Here is a 14,367-nt window from a genome sequence, read left to right on the forward strand (position 1 = left end):
GTGGGCGCGTTTGATCCAAAAATTTGATCAAATGCAGACAATCTTTGTTTCATGGTGGGCTTTTTTTTCCCTTTCGATACGTGAAAATGGCTAAAGACTATAATGGGTACTTGTTCTACACACAAAACAAAACCGAGCACTTACATGAAAATTGTATATGTGAATGGGGCCTTACACGAAGCAGGTCATAATCTGATTACAGGAAAAAAACAGCTGCATTGTCCTATAGCACGAAGATGTTGACTTCTTAATAGAATCCAGCAGAATTGTGAATGCAGCTCTGGAAGTTACTAATCTTTAAATGCATTTTACAAAAAAAGGAAGCAGTAAACAGTTTTCGTAACCTCGTCTATCTATACTTTAAGGGGAGCAAATCAAAGTTTCTTACAATATGACTGATGAGAATAACTCAATGACTTTAAAGAGAAATACTCATACACATATGTAGTAATCTTGCTGTGGGTCTTCCACAATCCAGTTCTATGACAAAGGTATAGAATAGCACAGAGGAAGAATTAGAGTGGGAGGCATTTCGCATAGTTGGATTCTCTGGGGATCCATTTTGTAGGTATTGGGATCAATTTAGAGTAAGATTACACATACTGCAAAAAAAAAAATTCAGCTGCATTGTTTGCTATAAATACATATATGTGATTTTCTGCAGATTGCTCTCTTGCTACAGTGAAAGGCGTCAAATCTGTGATGAAAATCCGCAACAGAAATTGAAGTTCTGTGAATTTAAATATCTGTATCACATGTCATTTTCCATTCCTAAAAAGTCAGCCTGGTCGTGTAATCCGCAGAGGATTTTACTTATGCAAACTCCGTCCTCTGTGGACTTAAAGAGGTTGTCTACTACTTTTACATTGATGACCCATCCTTAGGATAGAGCATCAATGTCTGATCGGCAGGGGTGCCGGGTGTCAGCCGGAAGTACTCACTTGCCGAGTTGCTCCGTCTACTTGTAGTGGCCGCAGCAGGGTACTGTACATCCGCCTCTTACTCAAATCAATAGGAGACGGATGTGTAGTACCCTGCGGCAGCCACTACACTTAGACGGAGCAGCTCAGCAAGTGAGTACTTCTGGCCGGTGGCTACCACCACCAATAACAGCTGATCGGTGGGGGTGCCGGGTGTCGGACCTCAGCCGATCAGACACGGATGACCTATCCTAAGGATAGGACATCAATGTAAAAGTAGTGGACAACCTCTTTAAAGCTCAACTCATAACTAAAGGTTCCGTACACATTAGACTAACGAAGGGTGAAGATGATATCGACAAATTTAGCTGACAATTTAATGTGTATGGGGGCACCAGTCAACTGGTCATCGGGGGAGTTGTCGATCGGATATGTACGATGTTGGACTGCCAATCGCTTTGTTCTCCAGGAGATAAGCCTACGGCAGAGATGCCTGTTGGAGGCTTTCTCACAGAGAATATACGAGCGCTTGGCTGAACATGCGATCCTGTATATGGGAGTCGGCTGAGATGGCTGTCAGTCAAGCAATCGGCTGACAGCCCTCTAATAGCCAGATTATAAAGCTCAATCAATGCAACTTTTTTGGCCTTTGGAGTTTTAATTTTCTAAGCTGGCCTTCTGTGGGCCTTTTCTTCTCCTCGAGGTTCTTCTTTACATGAGTGCCATCTGATGACTTGAGTAGCTTGTTGGCATCAGTGTCAGCCATATGTTTAACTGTTTGTTCTACTGTTTTTCTTGAATCACCAACAGAAAACTTCTGAACATTAAGGCTCCTTAAAGCTGAAGGTACTAAGGGGTTTTCATTAGGCCTAATAAATGTATCATCCCTTAAGTCTGCTTTCTTATGGCTGAACGTCGAGTTCCCTTCCGAGCTGCGTCGTCTCCTCTTCTGTTGCATAATACTTGTTCGGAGGGATTGTTTTTGTTTGAGCAGCGCTGACTCACAGATCCAGGAAAGAGCCTCGGTCGGGTCTTGTGTCTGTAACCACTCCGCAGATTGGGGTTTGTGCTGGCTGCTGGTCCTGCGGGGCTGTCTGCTATTAACATCATTTTCCACTTCGACATCAGGAAGCTCCAAGTTGTTCTGAGTGGTATTTACGCAATCTTGAGCGTGATCCACACTCCTACACTGCGGTTCAGATGGGGTATTAATCTTGCTTCCTTTGTCAGAATCCGCTAGCCCAAGGCGAGGGCACGCTTTACAGTCCCTACCGGATTCGGGGCTGGAATCTTTTGTCTTTTTCGCTCTGTAATTTAGAAAACAAGGCTTGTTCTTCTCGCTGCTCATGTAATTCATTACGAGTTTAATAGGCTCACAAAACATCCGTCCTGTAGAGTAACAAAGCTGCCATACAGATATCACCATGACAAGAAACATTGTTTGCCGGGAGGGAATGCTATCATACTTCATCCTCAACGTGCACGGATATACATATATACATGTTTAGTCACTTGGCTATGGAGAGGTTCGCAGTGTGCTGACTAAATTTGTTACAGATGTTAAGGTCAGTATTGCATACGGGGATCGAGTTTCAGTGGAGGCTGAATAAAATATTATAGCATAAATAGGGCTTTTTCAGGAATTCATCCCAAGGCACTTAATGATATTACTCAATAACCAGTGCCATAATTTACATTGTGTATAGGAATGAAGAAGAAGCCTCTAGAGGCCTAGGCCATCAATCTAGGTTATCGAGTGAGTGTGTCACATGCCAAACTCTTACATATCCTGAAAGAGGAGCCATGCAAATGAGTGGCGTCAAGACATGATGGCGGGGGGGAGGCATGACATCATCTGAAAACAGCTGTCCCCGTCTTGTTCCCTTTATATGACACAACGCAGCTTAGCGTCGATCCCTTGCAGATTTGCCTGGCCCAAATTCAGACATCACCGTCACCTCATGATATCGTCACCTCGGAGGAGAGCTTACATGTTTTTCAGGGCGGCTTGCTTCTTCAGTGCGGAGGAGATGATGTTGTTTATTTCACATTTTCTGTGATCAGCAAAATATTCGGACGTTCCGCTGGAAGACTCCGTCTACGAAATTGAAAAAGACAATAAAAACGGTAATGAAATTAGACATCAAGTTGGAAGCAGACCCAGGAAATTCTATATGACAAGATGAAAGTTCAGCTCACGGCGTCCAAGACTCACAGATGTTACTTGTTGCATTGTTCCAAAATGCAGAAGGATGGACGCTTTTCAAGTCAATCCTGGTGCCGGTGAGGTAATATGCAGGCCCGATGAAAAAATGCCATGTATGTGTGCTAAGGGAGAGTTTTTAAATAGCCATTTTGTTGTATATTATATGACTGGTGTGGCACATTGGGCAAAATTTAGCAGAAATTAAAATGTACTGAGCATTTTCCAGTATCTGCTTACATGTGTGTTACGTGCACTTTTGTTGCAGATTTTGCTGTGCTAATTTCACAGATTTGACCTTATAGATCACAAAGGGTGAAATCTGTGAAGAAATTCAGCAGCATAAATTGAAAATTCACAGCTGCTCTAGTTCCAGGTATTTTCCTGCAGTGGTGTTTTCAGAAATACTGCCGGTGCCACGAGCGTCACTAGAAAGACAGCGGGAGCTATGGGAGATAAATAAGTGACTTAGAAATTGGTGTAGGAAGGAAGGGTTTGGGTTCATGGAGAACTGGGCCGGCTTCGCTGTCGGCTACAGGCTCTACGGTAGGGACGGGCTGCACCTCACTTAAAATCTCATCTATTTCGCTGCTATTGTACTACGCTGTGGAGTTTCCACAACATATCAGCCCCATGTGAACATACCCTAAATGCCCAATGGGCAAATAACCCTAAGATAACAGAAGAAACTTCTAATAGCCCATTTCTTAGTCCTTCGTTTGAGTTACATGATGTGTTCTTTTCAACAGCAATGGTTTAACAAAAATTATCCAACTGTAAATCTTGTAAAATCTTGTTAAAAGTGGTATTAAACTTTCATGGAATGACTAGTAAAAATTGTGAAAACACATTCATTTTGCAACAGTGTGTCATAGGGCCCGATGTACAATCTCCAATAGGAACTACAACTACAGTATCATAGGCCTTTATTAGTAATGGTCTTCTCTCTTTGGATCAAAGGGACTTTTGGTCTCCATTGGACTCCATTTTTGACTGCAACCTCCACACCCACTATACTTATGCCACTGTTCTGTACTAGCTCTTTTCAGTCCAATTATAGTTTATAAACGCTGACCATTTCCATTATTTTTAATAGACACTGGTTACAATAGCCATTTTTATTATAATGTGTCCCATACACAAAATGTAAAATCAAATTTGGAATTCACGCTTTCTATGCATCAGGACCTGCCTAGTTTAAAGGGTTTGTCCAGGCTTTGACGAAAGACTGCAGTCACTTCACATGTCTGCAGACTTATGAATCCTCACAGCGCACTATGTCAGGATTTTCCTGTGCCAGTGATGAGACCAGGTGGTCACGTGACCAGAAGAATACAATATACTTACTTCTGGCCACATCCCGACTAAACTTTCTCGGCCTTGCTCAATACAAGTGAATCTAATCGGAATGTGGCCGTCAGTATGCATATCACATACTTGTGGTTGCCTGACCACCCGATCCAGGCACCGGCACCAGAGAATCCTGACAGCGCGCACGGGGAGGATTTAGAAGTCTGCAGTCACAGAGTGCTAGACCTGGACAACCACTTTAAGAAGCCCCACACACAATATAAAGCAGTCGGCTAAACAATAATTTGTCTGATTGTTTGGCCGCCAGCTCTCTCTCCCATGTATAGAAGCACTAGCTCTGCCGATTGCTCCAGTGTTCTCCATAAGAAAAGTCCTGCCAGACTTCTCTGTCGGCTTATCTCGTGGAGAACTAAAGGATTGAAATCAGACACACTGGATCCTCATCACCCCCGATATCATCTCTAGGGGTAAAGTCGGCTGAGCCCATTGATATTGGCAGGTTTAACAGGCGTCATGTGGATAGCTTCAATTGTGCCACTAAAGTAGTCATGTTAATAATGTTTTTTTTGGATGATGATAGCTCATAAAATGGAGTATACCCCCCCCCATGTTCAATTTTTTTACTTTTTGTAAACTGTAATCACAAATGAAGGCCCAAATTAGATAGATCAGGAATAAGACCATTTCCATTCATCAGACAGATTGGCTTCTGTTTGAGCTGAGAGTGTTCAACGGAGGGAAAGAGTTCATACACACACAATCCCTTTAAGAAACAGGAAGTTTTCCATGAACCTTTTATTTATTTATTTTTATCAAAAGAGGTGTTACCTTCGCACTGAGCGTTTGCACATCCGCGCATTAAGCCTTTGACACTCTTGAGTTTCCATTCCGCGTTGGCGATTGCAGAGTTAAAATATAAGGCTCACATTTGGATGAGCATGGTCTGCGGTTGCTGGCTATACTTCCTTCATGGACCGCAGGAGATTTCATTTTGTCCACGTGAAAGAAGGGCATTACTGGAGAGTGTTTGTTTAGTGTGAGCCGAAAAAATACTACGAACGAAGCATCTAATTTCACCCGGAGACAGGCAGCCACTGGCTGCATCACAGATTTCAGTGTTGCAATAGTTTTATTAGCTTGCTCCACTTACTTGTTTACTTAACAGAAACACGAAAAAAGCTGCACGGTCCCTGGGGTGTGTTACACAGGGCCACAATCTTGTACTTCTGGTTAGTTGCTTTATGTAACATTTGGGCTACACAACATATGCATGGATTGCCCATGGACGACACAACACAAACACATTTGTCTTTACAGTTGTTGTCCCGGAATAACATGTTGATGACCAACCCAAAGGTCATCAAAAGGTTAGTCATCAATATCAAATCAGTGGGGTCCTTTATCTGACACCCCCACAGATCAGCTGGTTTCAGCTCTGGCAGAGGGTGAATGTAAACAGTGTATGAGGCCGATCAGCACAGATCCGTACAGTAGTAGCAGATCCCAGGTCCCGCAGTTCAGTTTCCAACCACTTGAATCGGAGCAGATCTGCTGTACCTGGCAGCAGCAATATACTGTGTACAGATCCATGCTGTGCGAGCCCCATAGACGGCTTACATCAGGCCGCTGCTGGAGCAGATAATAGCTGATGGTGGGGGTGCTGGATCCCCAAAGACCTATCCATAGAATAGGCTATCAATATGTTGCTCTAAGACAATAGTATTAAAAGGAATCTGTCAGAAGCATTTCACACCCCAATCTATTTATATCCACATGTAGCGCTTCCAACAAGTCCAGAAATACCTTTCCATAGCCAGTCTGTTCCTGATCTAGATCTGAAGCCTCTGTCACTCCAACTCTATTCCCCGCCCAGAGACATTTTCTCTTGCTTGACTGACAGCCTCTATACTGTCTGACTTCAGGCAAAGGAGCAGTTAGTCAAAGAGGAAGAAGCAGTGCTGGGCGGGGAATAGAGCTGGAGTGGCGGAGGCTTCAAATCTACAAATAGCTCTTCAGTTTCATTTACATATCAATTCAAATGCTGATTTCTCTTGACAGATTCCCTTTAAGGGCTTGCTCACACTGGCATGTTCTCTCATGCAAGAGAATCGAGCCAATTATGCTAATGACAGTCTGCTCAAACGCTGCAAGCGTTTGAGCAGAGTGTCATCTGAGTGTGATCCGATTCTCTCGCACGAGATAATCGCAGCACAGGTGTGGAGAAGATGGAGAACTTAATTTCTCCGTTTTCTCCATTGTCTCTGTTAGCGTACATCGAACTGCACTCGAATGACATCCAAGTGCAGTCTGTTTCTCACACACCCATAGACTTGTATGGGTGCGCGTGATCTGATCATCGGAGCCACTCACAGCATGCTGCCATTGTTTTCTCACGCTCAAGACGGCCATTCACATTAGATAGAAGATAGGGTAATACTTGAAAAGCCAGTGAAAACATGATCATCTGATGAACCGTCATTACACCAAAGCAGCCAAACACATCAGTAAACAATCACCATTTCAGTTGTTCAAATTGGCCAATGCGTGTACAACGACTCCATGTGAAAGACAATAGATCTTTCCCAGGAAGATCGGAGGACATTCTTTTACGGTAGATGTCGAACTATCATTTATGATACATCAGATGATAACGGTCTGCTCAGATCCTCTTTTGCTGTTAAATTTCACCTGACCAAAAACTATGTTGAGTGAAATTGTCTGTTCCATTAACTTTACACTCATTTGTATGGACACTGCTAAAGTGCTCATATAACTTTGTTACATCTTACTCTAGACCAGGAGTCTCAAACACGCGGCCCGCAGGCATAGACCCCGTAACTATCGCGGCTCTCTCCAGCAGCCGTGGACATCAGCGCTGTAATGCAGTGTATTGCCGCGCAGAGACCAGCTCTCTGCACAGCAATACCAGTGTCAGCCGCCGACCTATCAGAGGCCAGCAGCTGACATCTGCGTCCCAGCGCAGCGGCGTATGACGTCACTGCCATGCGCAGATGTCAGCTGCTGCCCTCTGATAGGCCGGCGGCTGGCACTGGTATTGCTGTGCAGAGAACCGATCTTGCTGTGCAGAGAACCGGTCTCTGCGCGGCAATACACTGCATTACAACGCTGATGGCGGAGGCTGCTGGAGAGAGGCGCGATTGTTATGGGGCCTGTGACTGCGGGCCACAGGTGCAGAAAGGACGCCGAGGGAACGGAGGACAGGTGAGAATATATATATTTTTTTCTCTGTCATGTGAAATACAGCACAGGGGACCTGTGCTCGGTATAGGGGGGGGCACTGTGCGCAGTATGGGGGGACGGGGACCCTGAGCGCTGTATGGGGGGGACGGGGACCCTGAGCACTGTATGGGGAGGGACGGGGACCCTGAGCGCAGTATGGGGAGGGACGGGGACCCTGAGCGCAGTATGGGGGGGGGGACCCTGAGCGCAGTATGGGGGGGGGGGACCCTGAGCGCAGTATGGGGGGGGGGGGACTCTGAGCGCTGTATGGGGGGGGACGGGGACCCTGAGCGCAGTATGGGGGGGGACCCTGAGCGCAGTATGGGGGTGGACGGGAACCCTGAGCGCAGTATGGGGGGGGGGATCCTGAGCGCTGTATGGGGGGGGGACGGGGACCCTGAGCGCAGTATGGGGGGGGGGGGACCCTGAGCGCTGTATGGGGGGGGGACGGGGACCCTGAGCGTTGTATGTGGGGGACGGGGACCCTGAGCGTTGTATGTGGGGGACGGGGACCCTGAGCGCAGTATGAGGGGGGACGGGGACCCTGAGCGCAGTATGGGGGAATGGGGACCCTGAGCGCAGTATGGGGGAGGACGGGGACCCTGAGCGCAGTATGGGGGAGGACGGGGACCCTGAGAGCAGTATGGGGGAGGACGGGGACCCTGAGCGCAGTATGGGGGAGGACGGGGACCCTGAGCGCAGCATGGGGGGGGCGGGGACCCTGAGCGCAGTATGGGGGGACGGGGACCCTGAGTGCAGTATGGGGGGGGGGACCTGGATGGGGGACATGTCTGCAACATGGGGACCTGGATGGGGGACATGTCTGCAACATAAGGACCAGGATGGTGGACCTGTATGGGGGGGGGCGGGGACCCTGAGCACAGAATGGGGGGGGGACGGGGGCCCTGAGTGCAGTATGGGGGGGACGGGGACCCTGAGTGCAGTATGGGGGGATGGGGACCCTGAGCGCAGTATGGGGGAGGATGGGGACCCTGAGCGCAGTATGGGGGAGAACGGGGACCTTGAGAGCAGTATGGGGGAGGACGGGGACGCTGAGAGCAGTATGGGGGAGAACGGGGACCCTGAGTGCAGTATGGGGGGACGGGGACCCTGAGTGCAGTATGGGGGGACGGGGACCCTGTGCGCAGTATGGGGGGGGGGGGACCTGGATGGGGGACATGTCTGCAACATGGGGACCTGGATGGGGGACATGTCTGCAACATAAGGACCAGGATGGTGGACCTGTATGGGGGGGGGCGGGGACCCTGAGCACAGAATGGGGGGGGGACGGGGGCCCTGAGTGCAGTATGGGGGGGGGGCGATGGGGACCCTGAGTGCAGTATGGGGGTGGACGGGGACCCTGAGCGCTGTATGGGGGGGGGACGGGGACCCTGAGCGCTGTATGGGGGGGGGACGGGGACCCTGAGCGCTGTATGGGGGGGGGACGGGGACCCTGAGCGCTGTATGGGGGGGGGACAGGGACCCTGAGCGCTGTATGTGGGGGACAGGGACCCTGAGCGCTGTATGTGGGGGACAGGGACCCTGAGCGCTGTATGTGGGGGACAGGGACCCTGAGCGCAGTATGGGGGGGGAAGGGGACCCTGAGTGCAGTATGGGGGGGACGGGGACCCTGAGTGCAGTATGGGGGGATGGGGACCCTGAGCGCAGTATGGGGGAGGATGGGGACCCTGAGCGCAGTATGGGGGAGAACGGGGACCTTGAGAGCAGTATGGGGGAGGACGGGGACGCTGAGAGCAGTATGGGGGAGAACGGGGACCCTGAGTGCAGTATGGGGGGACGGGGACCCTGAGTGCAGTATGGGGGGACGGGGACCCTGTGCGCAGTATGGGGGGGGGACCTGGATGGGGGACATGTCTGCAACATGGGGACCTGGATGGGGGACATGTCTGCAACATAAGGACCAGGATGGGGGACCATGTCTGCAATATGGGGGACCATGTCTGCAATATGGGGGACCTGGATGGGGGACCATGTCTGCAATATGGGGGACCTGGATGAGGGACCACGTCTGCAATATGAAGACCATGTCTGCAATATGGGGGACCTGGATGGGTGACCATGTCTGCAATATGGGGGACCATATCTGCAATATGGGGGACCTGGATGGGAGACCATGTCTGCTGGATGGGGGACCATGTCTGCAATATGGGGGACCTGGATGGGAGACCATGTCTGCAATATGGGGGACCTGGAGGGGAGAACATGTCTGCAATATGGGGGACCTGGAGGGGAGACCATGTCTGCAATATGGGGGACCTGGAGGAGAGACCATGTCTGCAATATGGGGGACCTGGAGGGGAGACCATGTCTGCAACACGAGGACCAGTTCAAAAGGTGTATAGAAAATAAAATGGTATCACTAAAAATGTCACTTTGTCATGCAAATAATGCGGCCCCCCAAATTAAATGTTTTTCCGTGTGCGGCCCATATGCCCAGCTGAATTTAAGACCCCCGCTCTAGACCATACATGTCAAACTCTGGCCCATGGGTCAAATCTGGCCAGCAGGATGGTTTCATTTGGCCCACAACACCAGAACCATCACCCCTATGTGGGGCCATTATTCTGTATGGAGGACTGTGTGGGACCCATTATTCTGTATGGAGAACTACGTAGGGCCCATTATACTGTATGGAGGACTACGTGGGGCCATTATTCTGTATGGAGGACTACATAGGGCCCATTATACTGTATGGAGGACTACGTGGGGCCCATTATTCTGTATGGAGGAATATGTGGGGCCCATTATTCTGTATGGAGGAATATGTAGGGCCCATTATTCTGTATGGAGGAGTATGTGGGGCCCATTATTCTGTATGGAGGAGTATGTGGGGCCCATTATACTGTATGGAGGACTACATAGGGCCCATTATTCTGTATGGAGGAATAAGTGGGGCCCATTATTCTGTATGGAGGACTATGTGGAGCCCGTTATTCTGTACGGAGGACTATGTGGGGCCCGTTATTCTGTACGGAGGACTATGTGGGGCCCGTTATTCTGTACGGAGGACTATGTGGGGCCCGTTATTCTGTACGGAGGACTATGTGGGGCCCGTTATACTGTATGGAGGACTATGTGGGGCCCGTTATACTATATGGAGGACTATGTGGGGCCCATTATACTGTATGGAGGACTATGTGGGGCCCATTATACTGTATGGAGGACTATGTGGGGCCCATTATACTGTATGGAGGACTATGTGGGGCCCATTATTCTGTATGGAGGACTATGTGGAGCCCATTATTCTGTATACTGGTTGGCCCGCAACTTTGTCCAAGTTTTTTATTTTGGCCCTGTGTGTTTGAGTTTGACATCCCTGCTCTAGACCCTCTTTCCATGATCTGAATAGGGAGAGTGGAGTATGCCTCTGTAAAACCACTTTGGAGGCAACCTACTTACATCTAGAAAAACAACATACCCAATGCTTCTTTCACTCAACATCATCTGAGGAAAGTCCTTACACATGTAAGACAGTCGCCTGGTCATTGTCCAACATTTTCTCATACTCTTTTTGCTAAACTTTCTTTCATCTGGGGCATAGATTCAGTTCATTGCTGTAGCCGGATATCTAAATACCCAATTAAGGCACAGCCTCTCATAGGCAGCCCTTTTAGCACCCAGTCCATACCCTGTTCTCCCTCCGAGCTTCATCTTGTTCATTATTTCCCATGATTCCTCCAAAAACATGCATCTACAGCCAATTTGACAAGAACATGTTACTTCTTTCAAAGGAGGATGGTAGATTATCTCTTGAATTCTATCTATCTGTGTGAATCTCAGCAGATTTCTCACAATGAACTGCTTCTTTAAGGACAAGAAGCCAACAAAATTCTGAATTTAACCTCCTAAGGGCTATGCTATTTTGACCACGAGTCACAATTAGTTTTTGTTGATGTAGCAATATCAAATTTTTATTTAAAACTTTTTGGAATGGGGGATTGCAGAAAAATGTTGATCGTTGAATCATTCGAACAACAGACAAATGATTGATCAGCCTCATTCTGACCAATCACAGTCTTATGTGTATTCGAAAATTAAAGTGGTTTTCAGCCACACAGATTATTAAATCATTGCAAAGTCTATCAGAAATAAAGAAACTTCCTAATTTACTTGCTTTTAAAATTCGGCTTTGCTCCTGAACTGTCATATGCGGTGACGGGACCTCTGGCTCTCTCCTTCCTACTGATGTCTATTCTAAGAACAGAACAGATATTTCCTTTCTGTGCTTTGAATGGCATTGATTTCTGAACAGTGATGTCATGGGGCGGGGCTTGTAATCCACAGCAAGATTACAGTGACTGGGGATGTGCATAGGGAGGGAGAGCACAGGTACAGGCTCAACACAAAGCTAGTAATCTTATCAGCTAGGGACTGTGGCCAGAAAAGCTGGTGCTGGACCTTCTACAATGCTATATTACATTAAATTAAATGAACACATTATATGTCTCATTGCTCCCCGACAGTACACTGAGCCTGTTCAGAGCCAGTTTCATTACTGGTAACATTATTGTCTCAGGATTGCACATAATAGATGAAGGGGGAAGAATGTTAAAAGGAGGAAACTGCATCCATAGCAATTTATCCATTTTCAAACTGTATAGAAGTCTCAAGATGGTGCTTTTTAGAATTGGGCAGATACAGTTCTGCCTCTTGGGAACTGTAGTATAGAGGGGCACAAAGGGATAACTGGCAGGAAGTTCATGATGTAAACAATAACCAACCACAAAGATCGCTGCAGGAGGCTCAAGGGGAGCTATGAGATGAAAATAACAGGTAACAGGGTAGTTTGGGGACTCATTACAAGGACAGACAAATAAAGATCCTCGTTCTCGGCAGCACTTCATCCTGTGTAAACAGGATCTACGCTGCCGAGAAAAACGGAAGCCTTCGCGCTCGGAACGATCCATTACTGATCGTAAAATGCACATCTGCCTGTGTAATCCGGTTATTAAACGACCAGCTGGCCTTCATTTAATGGAGCTCATGGTGGTATAAGAAAGGAAATCCCCTCTATTTCTTTACGGTCCTTATATATTTTGATAAATTAAATTTGTGCAGGCAACAAGCAAGTGATTTTAGTGTAAAAAATGAGTATACACACACATGAAATAGAAAAATAGTGTCTGGGCAGAAGTAAAGTGATCTAGTCCTCAAATGGTTAAATCATCTGTGTGCCGACCCCCAGACGCACTTATGTAACCCAATAACCACTTCTGACACTTGTTTGACATGCCGCTCACCCCAGGTTCATTAGAACACAGCGGTAAATTTACCCAAACCCTCAGCTAAACCTGATGTAGCAGGGCTGCGAGAAGCCAGGTTTTCCACTGTGCTAGGATCTATGGTTACAGTATATTTACAAATAATTATAGATGTCAATAGGTCTTTTCCTTTAATTAGTAGACTGTCCTCCTGAAAACACTTCACTTGTTATGTTGTCTTGAGGAAACAGGTTATAAAAAACGAACCATTGTTTTACAGGCTGCGTTACACATACTATAACACGGTAATCCCATTATCAGTGTAATCATCTTATTATTCACCAGACATTACCCGCATTAAAGTGTTAAACACTTGTAACAGTTACTTCAAATAGTCTATGCTACGAAATATATGATAAAATAGCACAATATATTTACCAGTGTGATACAATCCCATAAGGCGGATCTCTGCTCCCTTTTACAAAATGGTCACAAATCTCCCAATTACTTGGGACAAAGATCGGCTACAGCATCACAAATAATTATGGTTTACGTTGAAATGAAGTATCATTTGAGAAACTTTGGCCAGGGGAAAGCTGACAAGTTACAGGGGTTGGGTCCTTATTGGTTTCATCCCATCTGGCACTGCTTGATTGATTGACAGGTCTCTCCTTTTGTGTACAGTAGTGTTCAAAATAATAGCAATGTGTTCAAAAACATGAGTTAAGCACAAAATCTTTGTACTAGTTTTTATTTCCATTCATTGGAAACATTGCACATTGTTTTCTAATTCAAAACATGGAGAGAAATGTACATACATTTTTAACTACTTTACAAAAAAATAACAAAAAATGAACATTGGGCTGTTCTAAAAAATAGCAGTGTCTGCATTTGTCTTTACAAACTCACAATATGTACTCTTTTTTTTTGAGGATTTAGCATTCCTGTGAATCACTAACCTAATATTTAGTTGTATACCCACAGTTTTTTAGAACTGCTTCACAACTATGTAGCATAGAGTCAACCAACTTCTGGCACCTGTCAACTGTTATTCCAGCCCAGGATGCTTTGACTACATCCCACAGTTTTTTGGCATTTGTTAGCTTTGCCTCAGAAACTGCATTTTTGATGTCACCCACCAAGTGTTCTATCGGATTAAGGTTCGGGGATTGGGCTGACAACTCCATAACCTCAATTTTGTTGGACTGGAACCAAGGTTTTGCTCATTTACTGTTGTGTTTAGGGTTGTTGTCTTGTTGAAACACACATTTCAATGGCATATCCTTTTCAGCGTACGGCAACATGACCTCTTCAAATTTTTTAATATATGCAAACTGGTCCATGATCCCTGGTATGTGGTAAATAGGTCCGGCACTATAGTAAGAGAAACATGCCCATATCATGATGCTTGCACCACCATGCTTCACTGTCTTCAGAGTGTACGGTGGCTTAAATGCAGAGTTTGGGGGTC

The 14,367-nt window shown here is 46.7% G+C and overlaps 1 protein-coding gene across 3 annotated transcripts in view; it reads right to left on the bottom strand.

Moving 5' to 3' along the window:
* Nucleotides 1–1,106: 1,106 nt before the first annotated feature.
* Nucleotides 1,107–14,367, bottom strand: part of SLX4IP (SLX4 interacting protein) — a 258,954-nt gene continuing 245,693 nt past the window's right edge. Inside the window, exons 7-8 of one of the 3 annotated variants that reach the window (XM_073672225.1) lie at nt 2,912–3,018; nt 1,107–2,227 (exon numbers count right to left, since the gene is read on the bottom strand). In XM_073672225.1, the coding sequence (XP_073528326.1) occupies nt 1,549–2,227; nt 2,912–3,018 (786 nt within the window). In that variant the 3' untranslated portion in view covers nt 1,107–1,548. The remainder of the gene's footprint in view (nt 2,228–2,911; nt 3,019–14,367) is intronic. The other 2 variants (XM_073672224.1, XM_073672223.1) reach the window with 2 other exon arrangements.

Source organism: Phyllobates terribilis, unplaced genomic scaffold (assembly GCF_046119375.1).
Source record: "Phyllobates terribilis strain yellow unplaced genomic scaffold, ASM4611937v1 Scaffold_3__8_contigs__length_932513732, whole genome shotgun sequence".
Classification (NCBI taxonomy): Eukaryota; Metazoa; Chordata; class Amphibia; order Anura; family Dendrobatidae; genus Phyllobates; species Phyllobates terribilis.